This window comes from Manis pentadactyla, chromosome 10, assembly GCF_030020395.1.
Source record: "Manis pentadactyla isolate mManPen7 chromosome 10, mManPen7.hap1, whole genome shotgun sequence".
Lineage (NCBI taxonomy): Eukaryota > Metazoa > Chordata > Mammalia > Pholidota > Manidae > Manis > Manis pentadactyla.
In genome coordinates, this window is record NC_080028.1 from 16,135,138 (window position 1) to 16,156,512 (window position 21,375).

Sequence of the window (21,375 nt, forward strand, 5' to 3'; positions counted from 1 at the left end):
TGTCAGCCATTTCCAGCCATGAGAAAATTTCAAGTTCAGCCTTGCAGGAGCAAAATCTCTGCGGCAAAGAAAGTGGGAGAGTAAATGGAGAAAGGAAAGAGAGGAGGCTGACACCTAATCATAAAAGGTCCTGTATTTCATTTGAAGCAGTCTGAACCCACCTTCCAGAAAAGAGGAAGCATGACTGGCTTTATGAGGTGCCCTGTGCCATCCCATGGGACTCCATTCTCAGATGGGCCCCGTGCTTGGTTTACCGCTCTGCTGTCAGCTGTCTTGAAATTCCCAATAATTTTATCTTTGAACTTGGGTTTTGTAAGTGAAGTCCAACGGGACAGCGGAGCAGAGGAGACACATGTAACATGTGTGCTTGCTTTTCCTTGCTGCTTCACCTGCATGTAGTGTTCATTATGCCCCATGAGCACAGAACTCCAGTGGACCTAGTATGTGTGGGAGTTCAGCAACTCAAAGCAGGTACAAGGTAAGCATATAATGGAAGCCACCATCTCCCACTGAGTATTGATAGAATGTGTGCATATTAAAACAACTGGGTGACTTTTGTGCAATGGGTTACAAAATATGAATTGTATCATTTCAGTGATTCCACATATGAGTTAAAGGCTCTTACATTTGCACTTAAAACTGTCATTGCACAATATAAAGATGAACAGTGAAAGTCAGGCCTTATAGTTTGAAGTCAGTGAAGGTCAATAATTTATAATTTGAATTTTTCTTTATTTAGAACAACATTAAATGGCAAATAAAAATGCCATGACAAGTTGAAAGAGAGATTACAAAAAACACAGGGTCGGGGAATGTCCTATTTTAGTATATTTAATGGCATGTTTTACTTGCTTTCTGAACATTGTGACCCAGGCCCTGGAAATTATGAAGCTGGCCTTGATGGGGAGCCATTAAAAAATTTGAGCAGGGAAGACACACAACTATCATTTTGGAAAAATTACTCTCACCAGATTGTGGAAGTTAGAACAGAGGAAAACACAACTGAGGGAAAGAGGGCCCGTTATCATGGTCGCACAGACACAGTTGATGAGGTCTACCCTAGAGCGGGGGCAGGGGGATGGAGAGAACAGACAGGTGTGTGAGAAGTCCATGGGCAGAGAACTAGGGCCGGGGGATTCATCCCGTAGGGGAGGTAAGCCAGAGGGACAATACAGCTTGACTCCCAGATTTCTGGCTTCAGCTACTGGGTGACACCATCCTGAGATGTGGAGAAGAAGGGAAAGAGTACAGGACGGGTTAGGGAGCAGGGGCGGGTGAAGGCGCAGGTTGGTCTGGGGCATGGGGCCTGGATCTGTGCAGCACTTCTTCCACTTTCTCCTGGTAACAGAGTCCACCTCCTCTGGCCTCGGGGGTGTGGCTGTGACTCAGACTGGAGCCCATCCTGGTACTAGGTAGCCTGCGCACATGTACACATGTGGTCATAGCTAGCAGTCCAAGCAGCGGGCAGGCAGGTGTCCTATGCCAGGATCATCACAGTCCTTAACTAGGATTTTTTCAGACTAAGGCTGGGAGCCATCCCTTTTCTCTCTTGTGCCAGAAGTGAGTCTGCAACTGCCAGTAGACCTGGTTCTAGAGCCCCTGATGCTCAGGTCTGAGAGAGGGAAGGTCTGGAGGGGATGAGGGGTGGGGAGTGAGCCCGAGGACTTTTGGGTTCCCGGTTCCAGCACTTCTGCCCTTCCTGGTCACTCAGTCTAAGGAACCCGGCCTTCCCTTGCTCCCCTCCACTCTCCACCAGCCTTTTATATTTCCCTTAAGCTAACTGGAGTTAGGTTTCTGTCATTTGTGACTGAAAAAGTTCCAATTAGCACAGGACATGGGTAGGTGCCCGTGGCAGCAGCTTGTAATAGGTATTATCATTCCCCTACAATAGAGAAGCGAGCTAAGGCTCAGAGGTCTCCTGGCTGGCAAACCGCAATGCTAGGACTCAAATGCAGACCTGACTCCAAAGTCGGTGATCTTTCTATGGGGTCACGCTTTCTTCTGAATCCGTTCACTCTTCTTAGCATTCTTTTCTACAAACGCAGGGCTTCAGATTAGGAATATTAATGCTACTTAACGTCCAAATTTCTTGCTTAATGAGCACGAGCTATGAGGGCAGATAATGATTTCTCAGGAGTGTTTCCCAGGCTCTGATTTTTCCCACTTTAAAAGTCACTGGTAGCAGAGGGCCTAGTTGTTAATTCTGCAGAAGTTTAGTCAGTGACCTTAAGACTAAAATGTTATTTTCCTAAACTTTGTCTTGTTTTGTGAGTTCAAATGGAAAGTCAAGTCGTAATTCCCAGCAAAAGTCAGAAGAAGGTGATAACATACTGGGCCCAGAGCTTCAGAAATTGAGAACATTTCTCTGAAACCTTTTCTCAAGCCTGTTTCTCTGTTTATTGTTATGTCCTTTTCTTTATAGAACCTTCTTTTCTGTGTATTCTGTTAATCCAAACATAGCCTAAAGAGTATCTTTTCCAACTAATTCATCCTAGGGAACTGTGGTAGAGACCATTGCCCCTAAATTGTTATTTCCTCTTTTCTTCCAATAATAGAATCACTGCTTTTTTAAAACGTTATCATTTTTAATTGAGATATGATTCACATACCATAACATTCTCCATATTTAAGTATAGAATTCAATGCTTTTTAGTAGATTTTTTTAGTAGGTTCTACATCATTATCTAATTCCAGATAATTGCATCATCCTAAAAATAAACCCCACACCCATTATCAGCTCCTTGCCTTTCTCTTTTCCCTCTGGTCTCTCTGGCAACCATTAAGCTACTTCCTGTGTATATGCTTTCCTATTCTGGACATTTCATATAGTTAGAGTCATATAATATGTGTGGCCTTTTGTATTTGGCTTCTTTAGCATATTGTTTTCAAAGTTCATCCACACTGTAAATATATAAATACTCCATTCCTTTTTATTGCCTAATAATAATAATATTCCATTGTATGGGTATACTATAATACCATAGATTGTTTATCTGTCTATAGTTGATGGATATTTGGTTTGTTTCTCACTTTTTGACTATTATGAATAATGCTACGATTAACATTTATGTACAAGTTTTTGGGTGGACAGCTGTTTTCAATTCTCTAGGAGGAACTTGCTAGGTCATATGATAACTTTATGTTTAACATTTTGAGGAGCTGCCAAACTATTTTCCACAGTGGCTGTGCAATTTTACATTCCCAGCAGTACAGGAGGAGAACCCGTGGTTCTTAGCTAAGCATACTGAACCTAGAAAAAGGTCAATTTCCAGTTTCTCATGTAGCAATGTGTGGCTATATAACTAAGTTCCGGCTTATGGGATGAGATGTAAGTGCAGTTACTGGTGGAAACGTGTTCTCTGTTGCTTTCTCCAACCTGCTGGTTGGAAGGTTGACTTAATGACCAGAGGGCCAGCAGCCATCTTGGGCCATGGAGTGACTTTGGGAAGGGAAACCAGCCCACAGGATAGAAAGAATCTGTGACTGAGATAGGAAGGCCACCCTAACCCTGGACTGGCCACCTCTGGACTTCTTAAAAACAAAAGAGAAATAAACCATCATGTTTAAGACACTATTATTTTTTTCTTATTAATTATAGGCAAATCTAACCCTAAGTGATACCATTACCGTTCTTCACTCAAAGAGCAAATTATCATTGAAAGCCAATAAAAAGCCAGGTCCTGAGCTTGGCACTGAAGAAATAAAGATGCTTAAAATAAGTACCTATAATTTAGGGTGAAGGGCCCCCACCAGTAAGATGGCGAACTTCCGGCTTCTCTTCCGGGTCCTCAGTTCCCGACGGCGCCACCTAAAGACCTATCACCTCTTTCCCCACTCCCACTCCCAGCACCTAGCCAATAGCCACCAGCCCCGTAGAAGTAACACCACAATCACCCCATGCCCCTTCCTATATAACCCAGCACCTTTCCCCAATAAAGCAGAATTCTCCAGTGAATTGCTGCTGTGTGTCGCTCCTTTCCTTTCATAGGGGCTCACAGTTGAATCAAAAGAGCTCAGCACATAAATAAACATGACAAAGGCGTAAGTGCTAATAAAAGCATGCATCAAAGTTCATAGGTGGATGAAGGAAAGACAGATGAAATCAGCCTAAAACAACTTAGAGAAGGCCTTAGTTTAGCCTACAAGTCTCCACTAGTGTTTCCAAATTCCAGAAATCAGAATTTCTGGGAAATCTCAGGAATTCCTAATGTCATAGGTTATTCTTAAAATACTTCTAATATTATATACTCTTTACTAAAATAGTTTAATAAATTAGAAAATTTAAGATTAGTGGTACAGATGAAGATCTGTCATCTATAGTGAATGTTCAAACACTGGGAACTGCCTGTAAATGCTCTTGGGTCATATTTGAAAAATGTAACATTAATCTCTTCTAGCAAGGCTAAGAGTACTATACCGGATCTTGTGTTGAAATTGCCAATTTAACCATGCATTTTTCTTCTAAAACTTGTTATTTCTTAGAACACTGCCCAAAAGAGTGATATAAAGTATATTAAGGCATTGTAAACTTACCAATACTCGTTTTACTTGCAAGAATGATTTATCAGCAGCAGCAGACAGAGCCACAAACACACAGACATGGTAAAAGCTACAAGCAAGACTGGCTGACTAATGGAGGTCATGTTTCTTGTCCATGCTCCTGTTTATCTGTTGAAGAAGAGGTTATTTGGCTTCAGAATTTAAATGAGAATTACAATAAATACAGCAAAATAAGTAGGAGACACGGTGTTTAACACTGAACAGTCTATATTTATTAAATGAATGAATGATGTGACTGAATGGATTAAATGAAATTAATGGTTATGTATTTGCAGAATACAAAACATTTATACACAACATTTCTGGTATTGTATTCCCAGAATGAGCTTTGCAACTTAGTTGTTTTGAATTTGGGATGCATTTTGCCTTAGAACTAATGTTGCTAAATGGTACTTAAGTGCCAAGAAATTCCATTAAGGCTGCTTAGCCCATAATGTAGCAATAAAATGTAGAAAAGTAATGGCATTGTGTAAGAACACTGTTTAAACAATTTTGAATACTGGTGTTTGAGGAAAAGTAACTTTAATTGGGAGATAAAGTAGCACATCACATCAAACTGTTGTGATGATTCCCAAGGGGACTTCTGAGACTTTTCAAGGGTTCTGAAAGTTGTCCTCTTTTTATGTCTATTTTCAAATTTAAATGTATGCACTTCTTTCCCTTGGTATAATATTATACTATTCTTATCATCAGCAGGATCATTATTGTCAGTTAATAACTGTTGTGTTTCCAGTTGGATGGAAGAGTAGGACAAAGCAAGGTGGAAGACTGCAGGAAATTTGTTTTAAGTAATTGGAAAAGAGCTGGAAGAGATGAGCATGTCATAAACAGCAAACATGTATTTGCTATGAGTCTCAGAATAAAAGGAAGGTGACACGCTATGTTCTTGAGAGGTTTACTATTTTCAGAGAGAGTAAGATGTACACATACAAAGAAAAAATACTACCTGGTAAGACATGTTGGGTGACAATCGAGGAAATGGCTGTTCAGAGGAGTGATGTTTGGAGCCTAGGAGCAGGAAGAGCTTGAATCTGGCCTTGTGGAAGAGGATTTCAATCAGCAGAGAGTTGGGAGAGCATGTGAGGTGAAATTACCTAAATGGTACTTAATAGAATATACAGGAAAAAGCAGAGAAATTGTGTGCGCATTATTTTACCCAAGAAGAAAGAATATGGTGGAGAAAAGGATGTCTCAGGAAAGGCCAATACTGGCTTGGCTAGAGCCATCTGGAAATAATGGCCTTGGAGTGTTCAAGTGATCAGTCAGCATGCAATCACACTTCAGAGGTGTTCGCAATTTAAATTGTGCTTAAATATACCTAGGTGTTTCTACAGGATACAGAATTTGTGTAATTTCATTATATCCTCCATGAGTTTTGGTGACATGTGTCCTAGTGGACAACTCTGAGTCCTACAGAAGGAACTTCTGAAACCCTTGCCTTTTGTATAAAAAGATGTCAAGTTCAGTTTGCCCCTATTCATTTACCTTCTTCCTCTAGTTTTCATTAACTCTTTCACGCTGACCAAATCACTTCATTCTCTGCGCCCCATTTTCTTATTTCTAAATGATGACGGTGAACTAGATTATCTATCCTTTCCAGTTCTAAAAACTTGATTCTGAAATTTTCCAAAATGACAAAACACAGCAAACCATGAGGACGAGACGAATTGCTCAAATCAGATAGTTGTGGCTTCCAAAACAGCAACTTCTGAACATCAGAGATGTTTCAGTTAACCATTTTTTTTTTCTAGAATCAGTTAATCTCTATTCTCAGAGCTGTTATGCAAAGTTGAGATTTACCTAGAAATGTGATGTGGGCCACGTAGTTTTCCCTTCGGTTAAAGTAGCGAGAGTCACGTCAGCAAAATCTGTACATTCCTATCTCCTTAGAGTCAAAAGCTTTCTGGGTAGTCACAAATAGGTAAGCTAAGGCTTTCCGTCCTCGAGCTCCCCTTCTTGGGTTTTCAGTGCATTCACCTGCATTACGCATGTACTGACCGCGAAGTTTACCCTCCAACTGCTTCCCAGGGGCCCGGAGCGTCGGAGGCTCCCGGCCAGGCGTGGGCGCAGCGGAAGCGGGGCCGCCACATTTCCGGTGGCGCGGCCTGGCGTTCGCCACACTTCCTGTTGTTCGGGCTCCGCGAGGACTGGGCTGAGGGGAGGGCCGGCGGGCGGGCAGCCGCCGACGGGGCGTGGGCGCGCGGGCACCGAGCGTCCCTCCTGTCTCTTGAGCCTGGAGCACTCTCGGCGGCCGCGCCTCCCGCGCTCGATCTTTTCCTCCGACCCTCGGCCCGGCCTCGCGGCACTATGCCCGTCGTGGACAAGCTTCTGCTGGAGGAGGCGTTGCAGGACAGCCCCCAGGTACCCCGCGCCACTCCAGGCCCCCTTGGCCGAGGAAGCCGCTCCTGTCGCCGAGTGGAGGCCGAGAGATTGCAGGGCCCCCTCGCGGGCGAGGCGGGGGCGGGCCGGCCTTGCGCCCTGAGCTCGCGGCGCCCCGGGAGTGGGCACCACCCGGGCAGCGCTGGAGAACCCGGGAAGGCACCCCCGCCCGAGTCTGTGTGTCATGACCCCTCTCCAAACTCTGCTGGAACCGAGAGGCTGCCGGGCCGACACTCGGGCGCCGCCGCGTACCAGCCGAGTGCCGCGGCAAATAATTTACCTTTTCTGTGCCTCCGTTTTGTTACCTGTAAAATAGGATAATAATTGTGCCTGCCTTATGGAGTTCTTCGAATTAAATAAGGAAATGCCTGTAAAGTTGTTAGCGGGCAATGTCTGGTACAGGATAAGTTAATTATCATTAGTACTAGTAGTAGTACTATTGATGATAATAGGAGCTGGTGTGATTTAGGACCAGAATGGGGAGGCAGAGAGCCTAGATCTCTTTCCCAGCGGTACAAGCCCTCGTTTAGCACTGTTTTCCCATTTGTGGAAAGAATATTACAACAGCTGTCCCATTTGTCGCACAGGGAAACTTCATTAGCGCGCTAGAGATGGGAGTCAAGTCCTTTGAGTTCTGCAGATGAGAGCTGGTGTGTAAATATCGCAGAAGGACATTAGTTCATAATTCAGTGCCCTTTTCCCCAGGGAACTTGTGTTGTCTGTTAACATTTCCCCAGCTTCATATCTGCTCCCGTGGTTCTGCATCCCTGGGTTGTTTAAATAATTCTCTTTATTCCCTAGCGTCTCAACCCCTGAAAAACTACAGTGCGATTAACTTGTTTTCCTTTCACAGTTTTCCTCCTCTTTTCGGTTCTTTTCCTTTTTCTTTCTTAGTGAATTAGTACTCCTGGGATTGTCCTGTGACAAACTTACCCGCATGGAGCATGCATCTGTCCAGTTCAGAATAAGTTGAAAGGGTTGTGTGCTGAATGGCTTTGTGCCTCCCTTATGTAGGCAAGGAAGAAACTGTAAGCAAGCTGTGATTTTTATTTTAAATTGGCATCCTCAGGTCCGATTGACTTTTCAAAGGCCTCTTTGAAGTCACTTATACTTCTGCCACTTTAATGGGGACCAAAGACCTTGGTAGAAATCATTTCGTCCATCTTTAACACGTATTGCTTGGGATCTGAAGGTAGTAATGTAGGATTTGTAACTATCATTTTGAGGATTTCCATTTGCTTTGTAGTTGGAAAAACTAAGTGCAAAGACCTACTGCTTTCATAACTTAGCCAGGTTAGAGGTTGTGCTCATGCTCCAGGTTGGCCTGATAAGTCATATTCTGAATTTCTGACTCTCCTGGAAATGAATATGTGCTATTTCTGAGCAGTTTACAGGAATAGCTGAAATGTGAGGAACAAGAAAGAGGACTGGCAAACAATTCAGGAGACCGGGCTCCAACACTAACTTAGGTGATTAGGGCAAGTCGCTTGTCCACACTCTTGTGACTCCGTTTTCTCATCTGCAGAATGAGGGAATGGAGCAGATGATCTTTAAAGGACTTTAGAAGCTTAAAATTCTATCATAGCCTCATGGTTTATAACTTTGAGCTTTTATGTGGGAGAGGAGGTTTATAGGCATTGTCATTCCTAGTTAATAGTCCTCTTTATTTAGGGAATTTGTCATTGCCTTTGAGACTTGACCCTACGAGGATTCTTGGTGTAGCTGTTGAAGGGAAGCTAACTTTCAGGAAAGTGTGATAACCATCAGAGCATATTCATTTAGCACTCCTGTGTGGGGCATGTGCCTAACGTGGCTGTACTCCCAAGGAGACTCATAGGCTTGGAACTGGGAAGAATCTAATCCAGCTCTTTCATTTTATGTGTAAAGAGAATAAAAACAATAGCAAACACCTGTATCACACATGCATTTTATGTGCCAGGCAGTGTTCTAAATACTTTACCTATATATTAAATCACTTAATTCTCCCAACAGTCTTGAAGTAGGCCCTTTCTAAATTACCAAGGAGCAGAGAAATTAAATAACTTCACCAAGATTATATACAGTAAAGTGGTAGAGACAAGATTGGAACCCAGGCAGTCTGGGTTCGAATTAGTCCAGCTCCTTTGCACCTGGCTTTTCTGTCATCAGTAGCCGTAAGTATTTCACTAAAAGGAAAAGAGCCTAAGAAACCTTTATGGTTTGTTCCCTCTAGTTTTATGTAGAGTAGTCATGCGGGTTGCTCCAGTAACCTGGTTGCACAGGATTCCTTAAGTGAACACAAAAGCTTTTGTATTTGAATTCAGTGACCCAAGAAGAACTGAATAGTAGTTGACTGACCTTAGACCCACCTATTCACATCCTCCTTTTGAGTACTGCGCGGTGTATTGTAAGCCTGGCCTATGTGTGTACACATTATTTCTGACGTATGTCAGAGTGTGGATCACAGAGTCACAGAGTATGGATAAGGGACTTGCCCAAATCACCTAAGTTAGGGTAGACTGTTTTAGGAATTAAGATACTTGTCTCCATTGCTGTTTGTGAGCCTCTGCTCCTCGCCAGGTGTTGCTATATGCTAGGAGTGTAGTGACTAATAAGCTAGGAGTACCTGCCCTCCCCTGGCTCAGTCTGTTCCAGGAGACAGATAAGGAAAGCAGCAGTTCCAGCACTGTGTGAAAACTGCATGGTAGGAACACAAGTGCAGCTCACACTTGAGGCTTATTCTCTTTTGTGTAAGCAGTAAGTATCTTTTGAGATAAGACAAAAGCACTTGTTTTGCTTTGATTTTTGGTCTCTGTTTTGTTTGTTTCCTTTGCAGTTGGCATAACTGAAGCACAGAGAAATGAAAGACTTAGTTCTGAGATTATGCAGTGAGTGGTCCAGCTGGGAACAGCCCTGTCCGACCAAACAGGCCTTTCTTTACTTAAGCAGGGTGCTGCAAAACATAGCTATTGCTTAGGGGTTTTGTCCTGCCGTTCTCTTTGTTTATAATACATTTTTCCTTTCAGTAGGCTCAGTTCTACTGAGATTATTCTCTCCCGCCACCAACTTACTGGTATAAGAACTTGTTTTTACCTTAAAAATATACATATAATTACATATAACATATATAATAAATATATATATGTGTATATATATATATATGTATGTAATTTGCCACTGAACAACACAGGTTTGAACTGCACAGGTTTAGTTATATGTGGGTTTTTTTACAATAAATATATTGGAAAATCTGTGGGAGATTTGCGACAATTTGAAGAAAACATTTTCTCTGGCTTACTTTACTATAAGAATACAGTATATAATACAGTATACAAAATATGTGTTATCAGTAAGGCTCTCAGTCAACAGTGAGCTATTTTATAGCAGTTATAAAATACAAGTCATGGGGATAAAAGTACAGCATACAGAATATAGTCAATAATACTGTAATAACTTTGTATGGTGACAGATGGTAACTACACTTATTATGAAGAGCATTTTGTAATGTAGATAAATGTTGAATCACCATGTTGTACACCTGAAACTAGTATGTGTCAAGAATACTTCAGTAAAAAAATTTTTTTTGAAAACGGGATATTGTGTTAAATGGGGAATCAAAAGTTATACATGGATTTTCAACTGCGTGGGGGTTCAGCACCCCAACCACTGTGTTGTTCAGAGTCAGTTGTGTATTTTACAATTAGAGCTATTAAAATTGTGCCATTATAAAATTAGATGCTATTCTTAGAATAAAAAATGTCTAAGAGTATTTAACTAGGTAACACAGTTCCTTTAAGATGGAGGGATGATGTGGAACTGAGGCTATATCCATGGTTCTGGTGTTGTCTTTGTGGTCAGCCATGCTCTTGAGAGTGTAGGGCAATAGAAAAAGGGTGGAATTGAAATCCTGGTTGTGCCACTATTACTGTAGGCAAGTTACTCAACCTCTCTGTGCTTGTGTTTCAACATGGGTAAAATTAGAATAAAAATATTTGCTTCATGAATTCTTATGAAGAATAAATAACATGTTAAGTGTCTTCATACCTGCATGTTGTAGTAACTGTATATAATTGCTGTTATTGTCTTTATAAATGATAGGCACCAGTGTCTTTTTGGATTTTTTGTAGAACTTTTGCGCAACTGGTGCACCTTTGCCTGGTCCTTGGTCTCATTCCTCTTTATGTCTTGGAACATTCCTATCCTTCCAACTATAAGTTTAAGCAGAGATTGTGCTGAAAATGTGGATATTAAAACAGTGTTTGAGTTATCTAGGTGGGTGTATTTTTTTCAGGTGTGACCACGGCTTAGTTAGAAAGGGAAGTGTGGAGTTATCCTGCCAGTTCTGATGGAGGTCATGGTAAACCTGTCCAGAGCACAAAGAAAAAAAATTTATGATATCCTTTGACAATTATGATAGGTGAGAGAATGACCCAAGAGAAGCTAGCTGAAGGGAACCTTTACCCTGCCTCCAGGCAGGACTGTGGACTGTGGCCAAGAGCATGCCCATTCATAAAGCTCAGCCTGCTGGGTGATGGGTGCAGCCTCCGCAGTGGAGGAAGCATGGCCACTGGTGCCAGGTAGACCTGGGTACATCCCATCCCTGCTGCTGCCCAGCTGTCAGAGGTTGAGCAAGTTTCTTAACCTTGATGAGACTCAGTTTCATCATATGTAAATGGGGTTAATGTAACCACGCTATCTACCTTATAAAGTTGTTGTAGAATTAAATGCAGTAACAAATACTTAGTGCTCAGGGTTCAGCACAGTGACACATAGGATTTTGTTTTCTTTCTATTCTCTTTGTGGAGGATATAATAGAAGTCCTCTCTTTTCATTTTTACCTCTCATTTTCCATTCTATTTTATTCCTAAGAGTATTAAAAACCATAAATAGGACTTGACTAAGTGGATATCACTAGTATTTAAAAAAATTAAGTATCTTCAATCTAGTGTTATCACTCTTTCCTTACCATTCTCTTAGACATATTAGTTACAGCAAAGAAAAATACCAGAATCATAATAAACTTTGGTGGGCTCCAGCAGCATTGGTACCTGCATACACAAATATTTATTACTGTTAGATGACATTTACAGACAAACGTGTAGATGACAGCGTTGCTTTTAGTGATAAAATGAAATCATACATGTAAAGCCCTTAGTGTCCAATGTATAACACGCAAAGTTCATTATCTTCTATAATCCATATCATCTGCTGTCACTATATATTAGGCACTGGTAGGCACTTTATGTACATTCATTATCTCATTAACTCTGCAAATTAGTGTTAGAGCCTAAATTTGGAACTAGTACTGACATAGTCCCAGGTGATCCCAGATCCTTTGATAGGACACCAGCAGACTCGAAGCTCCTGGAGAGTATAGAGTCAGTTCTCATCACCTTTGAATCTCAGTTCCCAGCACACTATTTCATCAAATATTCGATGAAGGCAGAGATGCATGCATGAATTGATGAGTACAGAATGTAGGTTCTGAGATTGTCTTTTAACAGCTTTTTTTTTTCAAATAAGTATATTTTAAAGATGGAATGAAGAGCTCTAAACCAATGTTGTTCACCTAGTAGTTGGTATCCATAGTAGATTGTGAGTTCCAGTGGTCACAGCCATGATTTTTGTTTACAAATGGAATAGAGCAGATTAGAATAGAATGGAAAATATCTGAGTGTGTATGCATACTAGTGATATTGTTTGCTAAAATGTATTTCATGCTGTGGATTTTAATTTTAAAAAGTTAACTCCATTCTAACACAAATTACACACTGTATGTACTTTCTGATCTTTTGCTGTCAATGAGAGCTTTTTAAAAGTCTATTTTACATCTTCCTTATTCATTACATTCTTGTCCTTCTGTTGATAAAGACTGGTACTGAAGAGAGTGCAGTGGTCTCAGAGCAAGTATTTTTAGCCTTAAAGACATCTGGCAAAGCCCGGACAAGCGTGTAGTGCTGTGTGAAGTGCACCAGTTTATGGAACAAAATCAAGGGTAGAGCGAATGATCCAAATGCCTAAGTTCCTATGGCCATTTATTTGGAGTGCTTTGAGATCAGTTATTGCTGTCTTACCTGAGATACTTTAGAAAAGGAAAGAAGGAATCAAAATTCATTTGCAGAAAAATAGTGAGCCTTAATTGAGTTCTTTGTAAAGTGCTTTGATATCATCTTATTATGGGCATTTCTGTAACTTACTCTCTATTCAATGCCTGATGGGTTATTTTCTAAAATAGAGATCTCATTATCACTAACATTGTATATTAAATTCCCACTCTTTTGGACGCATTAACCAAAGTCCCTTGAGTAGATATGGTCTCTTACATGACACCTTGATACTTCTTCAGACACCATCAAATATATAAATATTTATTTAGTGCTCAGTGTGCATCAGGCACTGTGCCCAAAAATGATAGGAAATACCTTTCATTTACTGATGTTGTTCAGCTGCTCCAGAGCACTGAGTAGTTCCCAAAGGGACTGAGCTAGCATTCTTATTAGGTTGCTGTTTGAGTTTTGTGTCCTGATCTATTGCTGGAGGACCTGGATGGAGTACATGAAATTTCTTGGCCATGAGTTTGAATAAAATACCATGAAAGACATGGAAATTGACTGTTGTGTTTTAAAAGGAAAGAATGACGCACTCCTGCAAGACCAGGTCTGCAGAAAACCAGACAGATGGTGTCCATGCCCCAGGGAAACAGGCCTAACGTTGTATTCAGTGTATGGGCTTGAAGGGAGAGCTACCCTGTCTACATTTTTTTTTTATTGGTCAGATTTTACTGGTGCCTAGCTAGGGGGTAAAATTGAGACAGATAATAGACCTTGAGTCTTAATCTTATAAATATTGGCTTTCCTACTCTGGTCCCAACACCCAAATTGTGTTCAGTTTGTTCCCACACTGTAGTCTAAAGGATTGGAAGAGGAATTCTAAATTAATGCTCCAGAAATCAACTCAAACTAGAATCAATAAAAGAATAAAGCCAGACCATAGGCACCTTCCCTCCCCATTTCAGAGAATGTGTATGTGTGTCTGTCTGTGTCTTCTACCACCTTTGTAACTTTTCCACTTAGAAGTGAAATTGACCTCTTTTCTTCTTCTTTTCTTACAGACTCGCTCTTTACTGAGCGTATTTGAAGAAGATGCTGGTACCCTCACGGACTATACCAACCAGCTGCTCCAGGCAATGCAGCGTGTCTACGGAGCCCAGGTATCCTGCTGTTCCCTAGGCTGGAGAGGAACAGAGTAGGGGCCTTCTGCCCTTACCTTGAACTTCTCTCAGGAGGTTGAGAAGCTTGAGTCACAACACCACCATTTAAAATTTGGAAATAAAATCAGAATTTTTTTCTCACTTCTGTTTACTTTCAAAACTGTGAGCAATCTATTTTCATTGCTGAAAAAAATGGGTAGTTTTCCAGTATCTAGTAGAACCCGTGGAGGGGAACCACATCACTGGTTTTAATTTTTTTTTTTTTTAATTCAACCCCAGAGGGAAGCATTTGAGTCTCCCCTTCCTCCTTGTGAATGAGCGGGTTCAGTGTTCTGAGACACGCTCTTTGTCTTTCTCATAAATGGGCCGTCTTAGATGTCAGTGCAGCGGGTCAAATGTTTTTTCAAATGCTTCCTCTGAAAAGACTTGGGTCACAGTTCTGAAACTATTGGGTAGCTTCTTTGTTTTGAGGAACAAATATCTCTGGCTTGCAAAATTGTGGAAAATAATTTGCTGAGTAGCAGAAGTGAATCTCTTTAAGATAAAGAAGTGTCCGTGCATATTACTTTCTAAGAAAAGACTTGTGAATTACTTAAAAATAAAATTGATTATCTTATACATACAAATATTGTGGCAGTTGATGCTTTTAATTACCGATTCGTTGCTGACTTAAATTTGTATGTTACTGTTTCTTTTTCTCATTGAAAGAAATACCACATTCTTTAAAGAAATAGTGCATTCAATATATAATAAATGCTAATAATCATGTATCGTCATTATATAGCTCTTTTTATTCATATATAACCATTTCTTATCATTGTTCTATTAGTCATTTATTCATATCATGTGGGAAAAAGACTCAGTCCTTGACATCGGGGAGCTTACAGTGGGTTGGGAGACAGACAAAATAGTTACTTAAGAACGTTCAGTGCTAGGAGAGGAGGTCAGCTAACCCAGAGGAGTTGTTCTGGGCACCCAAAAGAAGGATTATGATAGTTGAGATTTATTGAATACTTAATCACTTCTAGGCAAGGTTTCAGGGGCTTTTACGTGGACCGTTTCACTTCATTTCCCTGACAGCTCTGTGAGGTGTAGATATTGAAATTATCATCCTCATTTTATAGGTCAGAATAAAGGATTCTGCTGATGAATAACTTGTCTAGTCCACCCCACTAATACATGGCAGAGCAAGTCAGGCCAAAACCAAAGCCCAAACTCTTAATTACTAAGTATGGGGATGGTAGTCCAAACTAGGGAAGTGGCAGTATAAATGGAAAAGAGGTACTTGAATTTCAGAAGTATTTCGGAGGCAGGTTGCTGATTGGCTGGATGTATAGGGGTCACGTGGGTGAAGCATGAACCAAGAATGAGGCCCAGGTCTTTGACTTGAACAGCAGTGTGGGACACAGGAAGAAGAGCTGTGTATGCGTGTGTGTGCATGCGCACGTGTGTGTGGAATTGTGGGGATGCCAGTTCTAATTTTCTCTAGAAAGGCTGACTTTGAAGTGTCATGGCACAGCAAAGTGGGGAAAGAGCTCCTGTTGAAAGTTCAGATCCAGAGTTCAAGCTAAAGATACAGATTTGGAAACTATACTGTGTTAAACAAGTGTAGCTTATTAACTGGAACTAATTTTTTTACAACCAAACTAATGTACTCACTTGTGGTTTCCATGTTAGTTTTGGTAAGATACTCAGATACTCAGAAGCTGGGACATTGTCACTTTTTTATTAAACCCTATTTGTTTATATTACATGTTTTGTATTTTTCCCTAAATATTCCAAATTTAAGAAAATAGAGGTATTTTTACTAGGTGTGCACCGGAACTTGTTTGCTCTTCATTAATTTGAATATTGTCGTTAAATAATTTGTTTCCTCTTTAAGGTTTAAGAGCCCCAAGACTTAAGGCCTTGGGTCTCTGCCACTCTCAGGTGTCTCTGTTCTGCCTTTCCATGTTTGTCAGAGTCATTTACTAGGAGATGTCCACTCTTAACGCATTTTTTCTTTTAAGCCAGAAAACTACATTTTGCCAAAATTAAGTGGGTCAGGCATTCCAAGAGGCTGTAACTGCTTTTAATTCACACCACATGGTCATCACATGGGTTCTACTGGCCAGAAACCCTTCCTCAGGCCTCAGGGTTTCCTGCAGCAGAGGCCGCAAGAGTGGCTGGTCAGTGCTGCCAGAGTCGGTGACTGTGTCAAGCAGTGGTCAGCGGCATTCAGATCGGCTGGCTCAGGTCATTTGGTTTTTCAGGTTTTGAAGACTTAGGTATTTGGTTTTGTTTGTTTTTAATTAAAAGAAAGAAAACTTTTGACTCCTTTTTAGTTTGTTTATATATGTATGTATATATGTGAATATGTATATACAGTTACATGTATGCATTTTTGTGTATGTATAAAATATACACACAGTTATGTATATGTATATATCGACATACATCTATATAGTAATAGCAAGTGTTTTCATTTGACTGCTTTCCCCTCAGTTATGTTTTCTTCGTTTATTTAATGTTGTTCCTTAAGTATTTTACACCTATACATTTTAAATTAGATTAAAGAGTTTAATAATTTCACTTTTAGAAACAGATACTTAGCAAGATGTTGTTTGTCATTTTTATGTTTTAAAAACCAGGTTTATGTTTCTGATAAATGATAAATGTTCCTAAAAGATTTAAAATCAGACCACATGGTAAATTTCTGTAGTAATGTATAGTGAATGCCCTTTGGACCTTAGTTTTAGAAAGAGGAAGAATGAGAAAAACTAGAGGAAAGTTCATGAGCAGTTTTGCTGATTGTGGCTGGTTTGGGGGAAATTTTAAATCTTGTTTGGCTGGAGCATAAGAGTGAAGCTGTAGTCTGTAAGTTGTTTTCAGTGTTTTACAGTGGTCCCTGGCATCACATCAGGTCTTTTCACTGTTTTAGGTGCCTTGGCACATGGTGCAAACTGAATACTCCTTTGTGGGTCATTAGAAAGACAGACGCAGTACACATTTCCCATGCATTAACAAAGCAGGGACTGGTCACTTAGAAAGATCTGTCATATTTCAGACTATTGACTAAATAAGTTAGAAACATTTGTGTGTCTGTTGCATATGTATGCATATTCAGTTAAATCTCAAAATTTGCATTTAATACATTTGATATACTTATTTTGATTCTGTATACTTGCCATAAATTTCTTTCCTAGAGAGGGTATAAATTTTTTAATCTTTTAAAAATGGGTTTCTTAGAGAGTCTTGCAATGAAATATATTATGTAATCTTACTTAGTCTCCCAGATGTACTGAGAAATAGCAGTGAAATGATGTTCCCAGCAGTGTTAGTGAAACCTGGCAACTCTTGGAACCTGTTTTTCTCCTCGTCCAACAGATGACAAACCTCTGCAGTTGGTGTCTTTAGTCTAGATGGAATTTTTCGTTTGTTATGCTTATTCTGTTTTTTTAAAAGTAAAATTTGGATGGAATTGTTTGAAGTGAGAGTCATGGTAAAGGTTCTTTAATTTTCCATCAGCCAAGCAGGCTTACTCAGACATAATCCCATCTCTACAACGGTTCTTAACCAAGCCTTTTGGAATATCAAGTAGCTACTGAGCCTGAAAACTAAAAGCCCAAATTAAAGGTAGGAATAGTATCATTTCAATTGAGGTAAAGCAGTGGGAGGGGATAGGAAAATATTTTGAAGAGAAATTTGGCATTATAAAGAGGAAAATATTTTTCTTTAGAAATGATGACATACATAGATACCAAGCTAAGCAAGTTAATGTACCTATTGGGAAACAAAATGAAAGTCATGGGCAACCAGGAGTGTGAGCTTTTGATAGGGGAAGGAGAAGGATGTGGAAGGCAGGCAGGGTCAGAACTGTATATTTTAATAATAAAAATAGTAGCATTCATTTATTATACACAGAAGCAAACCACACCGTAGGCCTAGCATCTCCTGTGTATAATCTCATTCAGCTTTCACAACAAAGGAGAGGTATTATTATAGTCCCTAAGACTCAGAGGTTATGTAGCTGGTCTGTAGTCGCATAGCTGATGAGTGGCAGAGGCAGAGTTTGAACTTTGACTCCAAAACCTGCAGTCTCACTGTGCCACTGTGCAGTACAGGCACACCTCAGAGGGGCTGCGGGGTCAGCCCCAGACCCTCGCAATAAAGTAAATATCGTGATGAAGAAGTCAAACGAATTTTTTGGTTTCCCAGTGCTTATAAAATTTATGATTATAGCACATTGTAATCTTTTAAGTATGCGATAGCATTATGTCTAAAGAAACAATGTACATGCCTTAATTAAAGATACTTTATTGCTAAAAAAAACCCATCATCTGAGCTTCAGCAAATCATCTTTTTGCTGATGGTGGCTCTTGATGGCTGTTGATCAGGGTGGTGGTTGCTGAAGGTTGGGGTGGCCATGGCAGTTTCTTAAAATGAGACCACAGTGCAGTTTGCTGTGATTGGCTCTTCCTTTCACAAGCAATTTCTCTGTAGCTGTAATGCTGTTTGATATCATTTTTACCCACAGCAGAACTTCTTTCAAAATTGATGGCAATTCTGTCAAACCTTGTCCCTGCTTTGTTAACTAAGTTATGTAATTTTAGCAGCAGAGGCTAAGAAAGTAGGAGCTTTTAAAGGTTGTTCTTGTCACTATAGACCAACCCCCATTTATCAGTCTACGAGCCTGTAGTACCCCCTTATTTGCGGTTTTGCTTTCTATGGCTTCAGTTACTCAAGGTCAGCCAAGGTCTGGAAGCAGATGATCCTCCTGATGGACGGTCAGAAGGCCAGTAGTAGCCTCATGCTGTGTCACCATGCCTCTGTTATTCACCTCAGTTCATCTCATCAGTAGGCATTTTAATCTCAAGCATCACAAGAAGGGTGAGTACAGCACAATAAGTTATTTAAAGAGAGAGACCACATCCATATAACTCTTATTACAATAAGTTATAATTGCTCTATTTTATCATTAGTTATTGTTAATCTTTTCCTGTGCCTAATTCATAAATTATCATAAGTCTGTGTGGACAGGAAAAAACAGCCTAGGTAGGGTTCAGTACTGTCCATAGTTTCAGGCATCCATTGGGGTCTTGGAACACATTTCCCACAGAGAAGAGGGTGCTACTGTGTGTTAGAGGTGCACGTCAGTTCCTTTTTTTATCTATCCCATAGTAACTTCCCTTGATCAAGTAGTTTTTATCCGTAATTGTTTTAATCCATTCATTTTAACAGTGATTTTAACTCTTTTAAAAACCGCTCAAATTGAGGTTTACATGACAGAGACTGAGAAGAAATATGTGTGTAACTGTGTAAGGGAATAGAAAGCCTGAGTGGTTTCTGGAAGCAGCTTCAGAGACCTGGGTTCCTGTACTTGGTTTGCATGTGTGATCTACAGCTTTTTCTTACGCTGGACATTAAAGGCTTTCAGATGGGTATGCATGATTATTCTGAGCTAGGCTCATGCACTTAGGTTTAGGGGTTGAGTGTATGATGTGGACTTAACCAGATCTGAGTTCCAATCTTGGCTCAGCCATTTGCTGTGTGACTTCGGGCAAGTCACTTGATTGTCTGAGTTTCCTGATCAGTTAAACAAAAGCGATAATAATAATCACCTCATAGATTATTGTGAAGGTTAATAGAGTTAATACCTGCAAAGTGCTCTGAGTCCCTGGCATGGAGTGCTTCTTGGTCTTAACATAATTGTCTTCTAAGTCTTATAATAAAGATGGCGCAGCACGCTGGGACTGCCATTTGCAGAAGCTTGGTCCTCTGGTGCCAATTTTCCTTAAGGAACAAATAATCTACTTCCTCACTGGATATTTGATAATACTCACTCCTCAAGCCACCTCAGTTCAGTCTGGCCTCCCTCCTCACCTGGCTGGAGGGGCTGCTTAAAGCCTTGTTAACAGCCTCTCTCCACCCTCAGCCCCTGGGCAGCATCTGATTGCTTTCACAACACTGCCCTGGAACCTGTCTTCCTCTGGTTCCTGTGACGTGGTCTCCCCCAGGTCTCCTAGTGTACCCGTCTTTCTGGGTGCTCTCCTTCCTGGCACCCTTTTGCTGCCTGCCCCTTAAATTTTGGTGTTCTCCCACATCCCTTGGAATCCTCCTCTGCTTTGCCTCTGCTTCCTGGGCAAGATCACTTTTGTGAAGGCTGGCCGTTTCAGAATCTATTTCCAACCCTTGTCTCGAGGTCTTTATTCCAAATGACTCTCCTGCTGTCACTGTGGAGAGTGAGTTTTCAGCCCTTGTCCGGGCTTTTGCAGCACTTTCCTAGTCAGTCTTCCTGCCATCAGGGAGGTGTCTTCCTCCTTCAGCCCCTCTTCCCACCCTACAGCTAAATCGCACCCAAACCTCCTTCCTCCTGTCTTTACTTCTGTAGCTCCCCCAAACCACAAGATTCCTCATCAAGGTAAAACCCCTCAGTAAAGGTAGAACTCCTTGGGAAGCACATGCAAAGCGCTTCATGAACTGAGTACCACCCTACTTCCCTAGCCTCACCTTTGTCTGTTCCAGAATGTGCTAGGCCCTCTCTACATCTTGAGACTCTGCTATGCCATTCCTGCTGCCAGGAATCCCCATCAACCCCCTTACCCTGGCCAATGGCCTTGGCAGCTTCTAAGGCTGACTTCAAGTCCGAGGAGTCTCTGACACCTTTCCTTTCTTCCCCTCAGGGCACGCCTCTGTGCCCAGGTGCCCTGTACACTTGTTGGTCAGAGAGCGTAAGGTGCAGCGAGTGTGGTTTCCCTGCCTGTCTGTGGGCTGTGAGTTCTCAGGGAGCAAATTCTCTTCGTCTCTGGTGCTCGGCACTGTGCCTGGTCCCACCGAAGGTCTGACACACAGGTGCTAAGTGAAGGGCTCAATTTGGGACATCCCCACCTAAACATCACATCCCAGCTGGATGCTTCATTGTCACCGTGGTCCCTTAGCTCAGGGCACTGTGGCCCATCAGTCATCCTGACTAGACTTCTGTGGCTTCCCCCTCCCTCCCTCCCTCCCTCACTGCATGCTGTTGTTTTTGCCTCAGAGCTCACAGAGCTCTGCCACTTTCTCCACCTTCTGGTTTGGGCTCCGACCCATTTTTATCTCCCACTCAACTCTTTGAAATGGTCTCCTGACTTTGTTCTCTGGGTCAGTGTTTCCTTTCTGCCATAGCCACTCATGATTTTACTTCTGCTCACACCTTATCTTGTCATTCTCCTGCTGCCTCGGGGCTCTCCTGTCGCCTCCAGAACAAGTCAGAGTCCTCAGCAGGCATC

At 41.2% G+C, this 21,375-nt stretch overlaps 1 protein-coding gene and 1 long non-coding RNA gene across 4 annotated transcripts in view; one reads left to right on the plus strand and one right to left on the minus strand.

Annotated features, from left to right (window-relative positions):
• Positions 1–751: 751 nt before the first annotated feature.
• On the minus strand, positions 752–6,622 carry LOC130678950 (uncharacterized). 2 transcript variants are annotated; one of them, XR_008991923.1, is made up of 4 exons: positions 6,361–6,622; positions 5,507–5,664; positions 4,534–4,668; positions 752–1,417 (listed from the first exon to the last, which is right to left on the minus strand). It is a non-coding gene; the product is annotated as an uncharacterized LOC130678950 (long non-coding RNA). The 2 variants fall into 2 exon arrangements; XR_008991924.1 differs by lacking the exon at positions 5,507–5,664 and having other exon boundaries at positions 6,361–6,618.
• Positions 6,623–6,708: 86 nt separating this feature from the next.
• Positions 6,709–21,375, plus strand: part of APPL2 (adaptor protein, phosphotyrosine interacting with PH domain and leucine zipper 2) — a 58,710-nt gene continuing 44,043 nt past the window's right edge. For both annotated transcript variants that reach the window (XM_036891413.2, XM_036891414.2), the window contains exons 1-2: positions 6,709–6,921; positions 14,030–14,128. In XM_036891413.2, the coding sequence (XP_036747308.2) occupies positions 6,868–6,921; positions 14,030–14,128 (153 nt within the window). In that variant the 5' untranslated portion in view covers positions 6,709–6,867. The remainder of the gene's footprint in view (positions 6,922–14,029; positions 14,129–21,375) is intronic.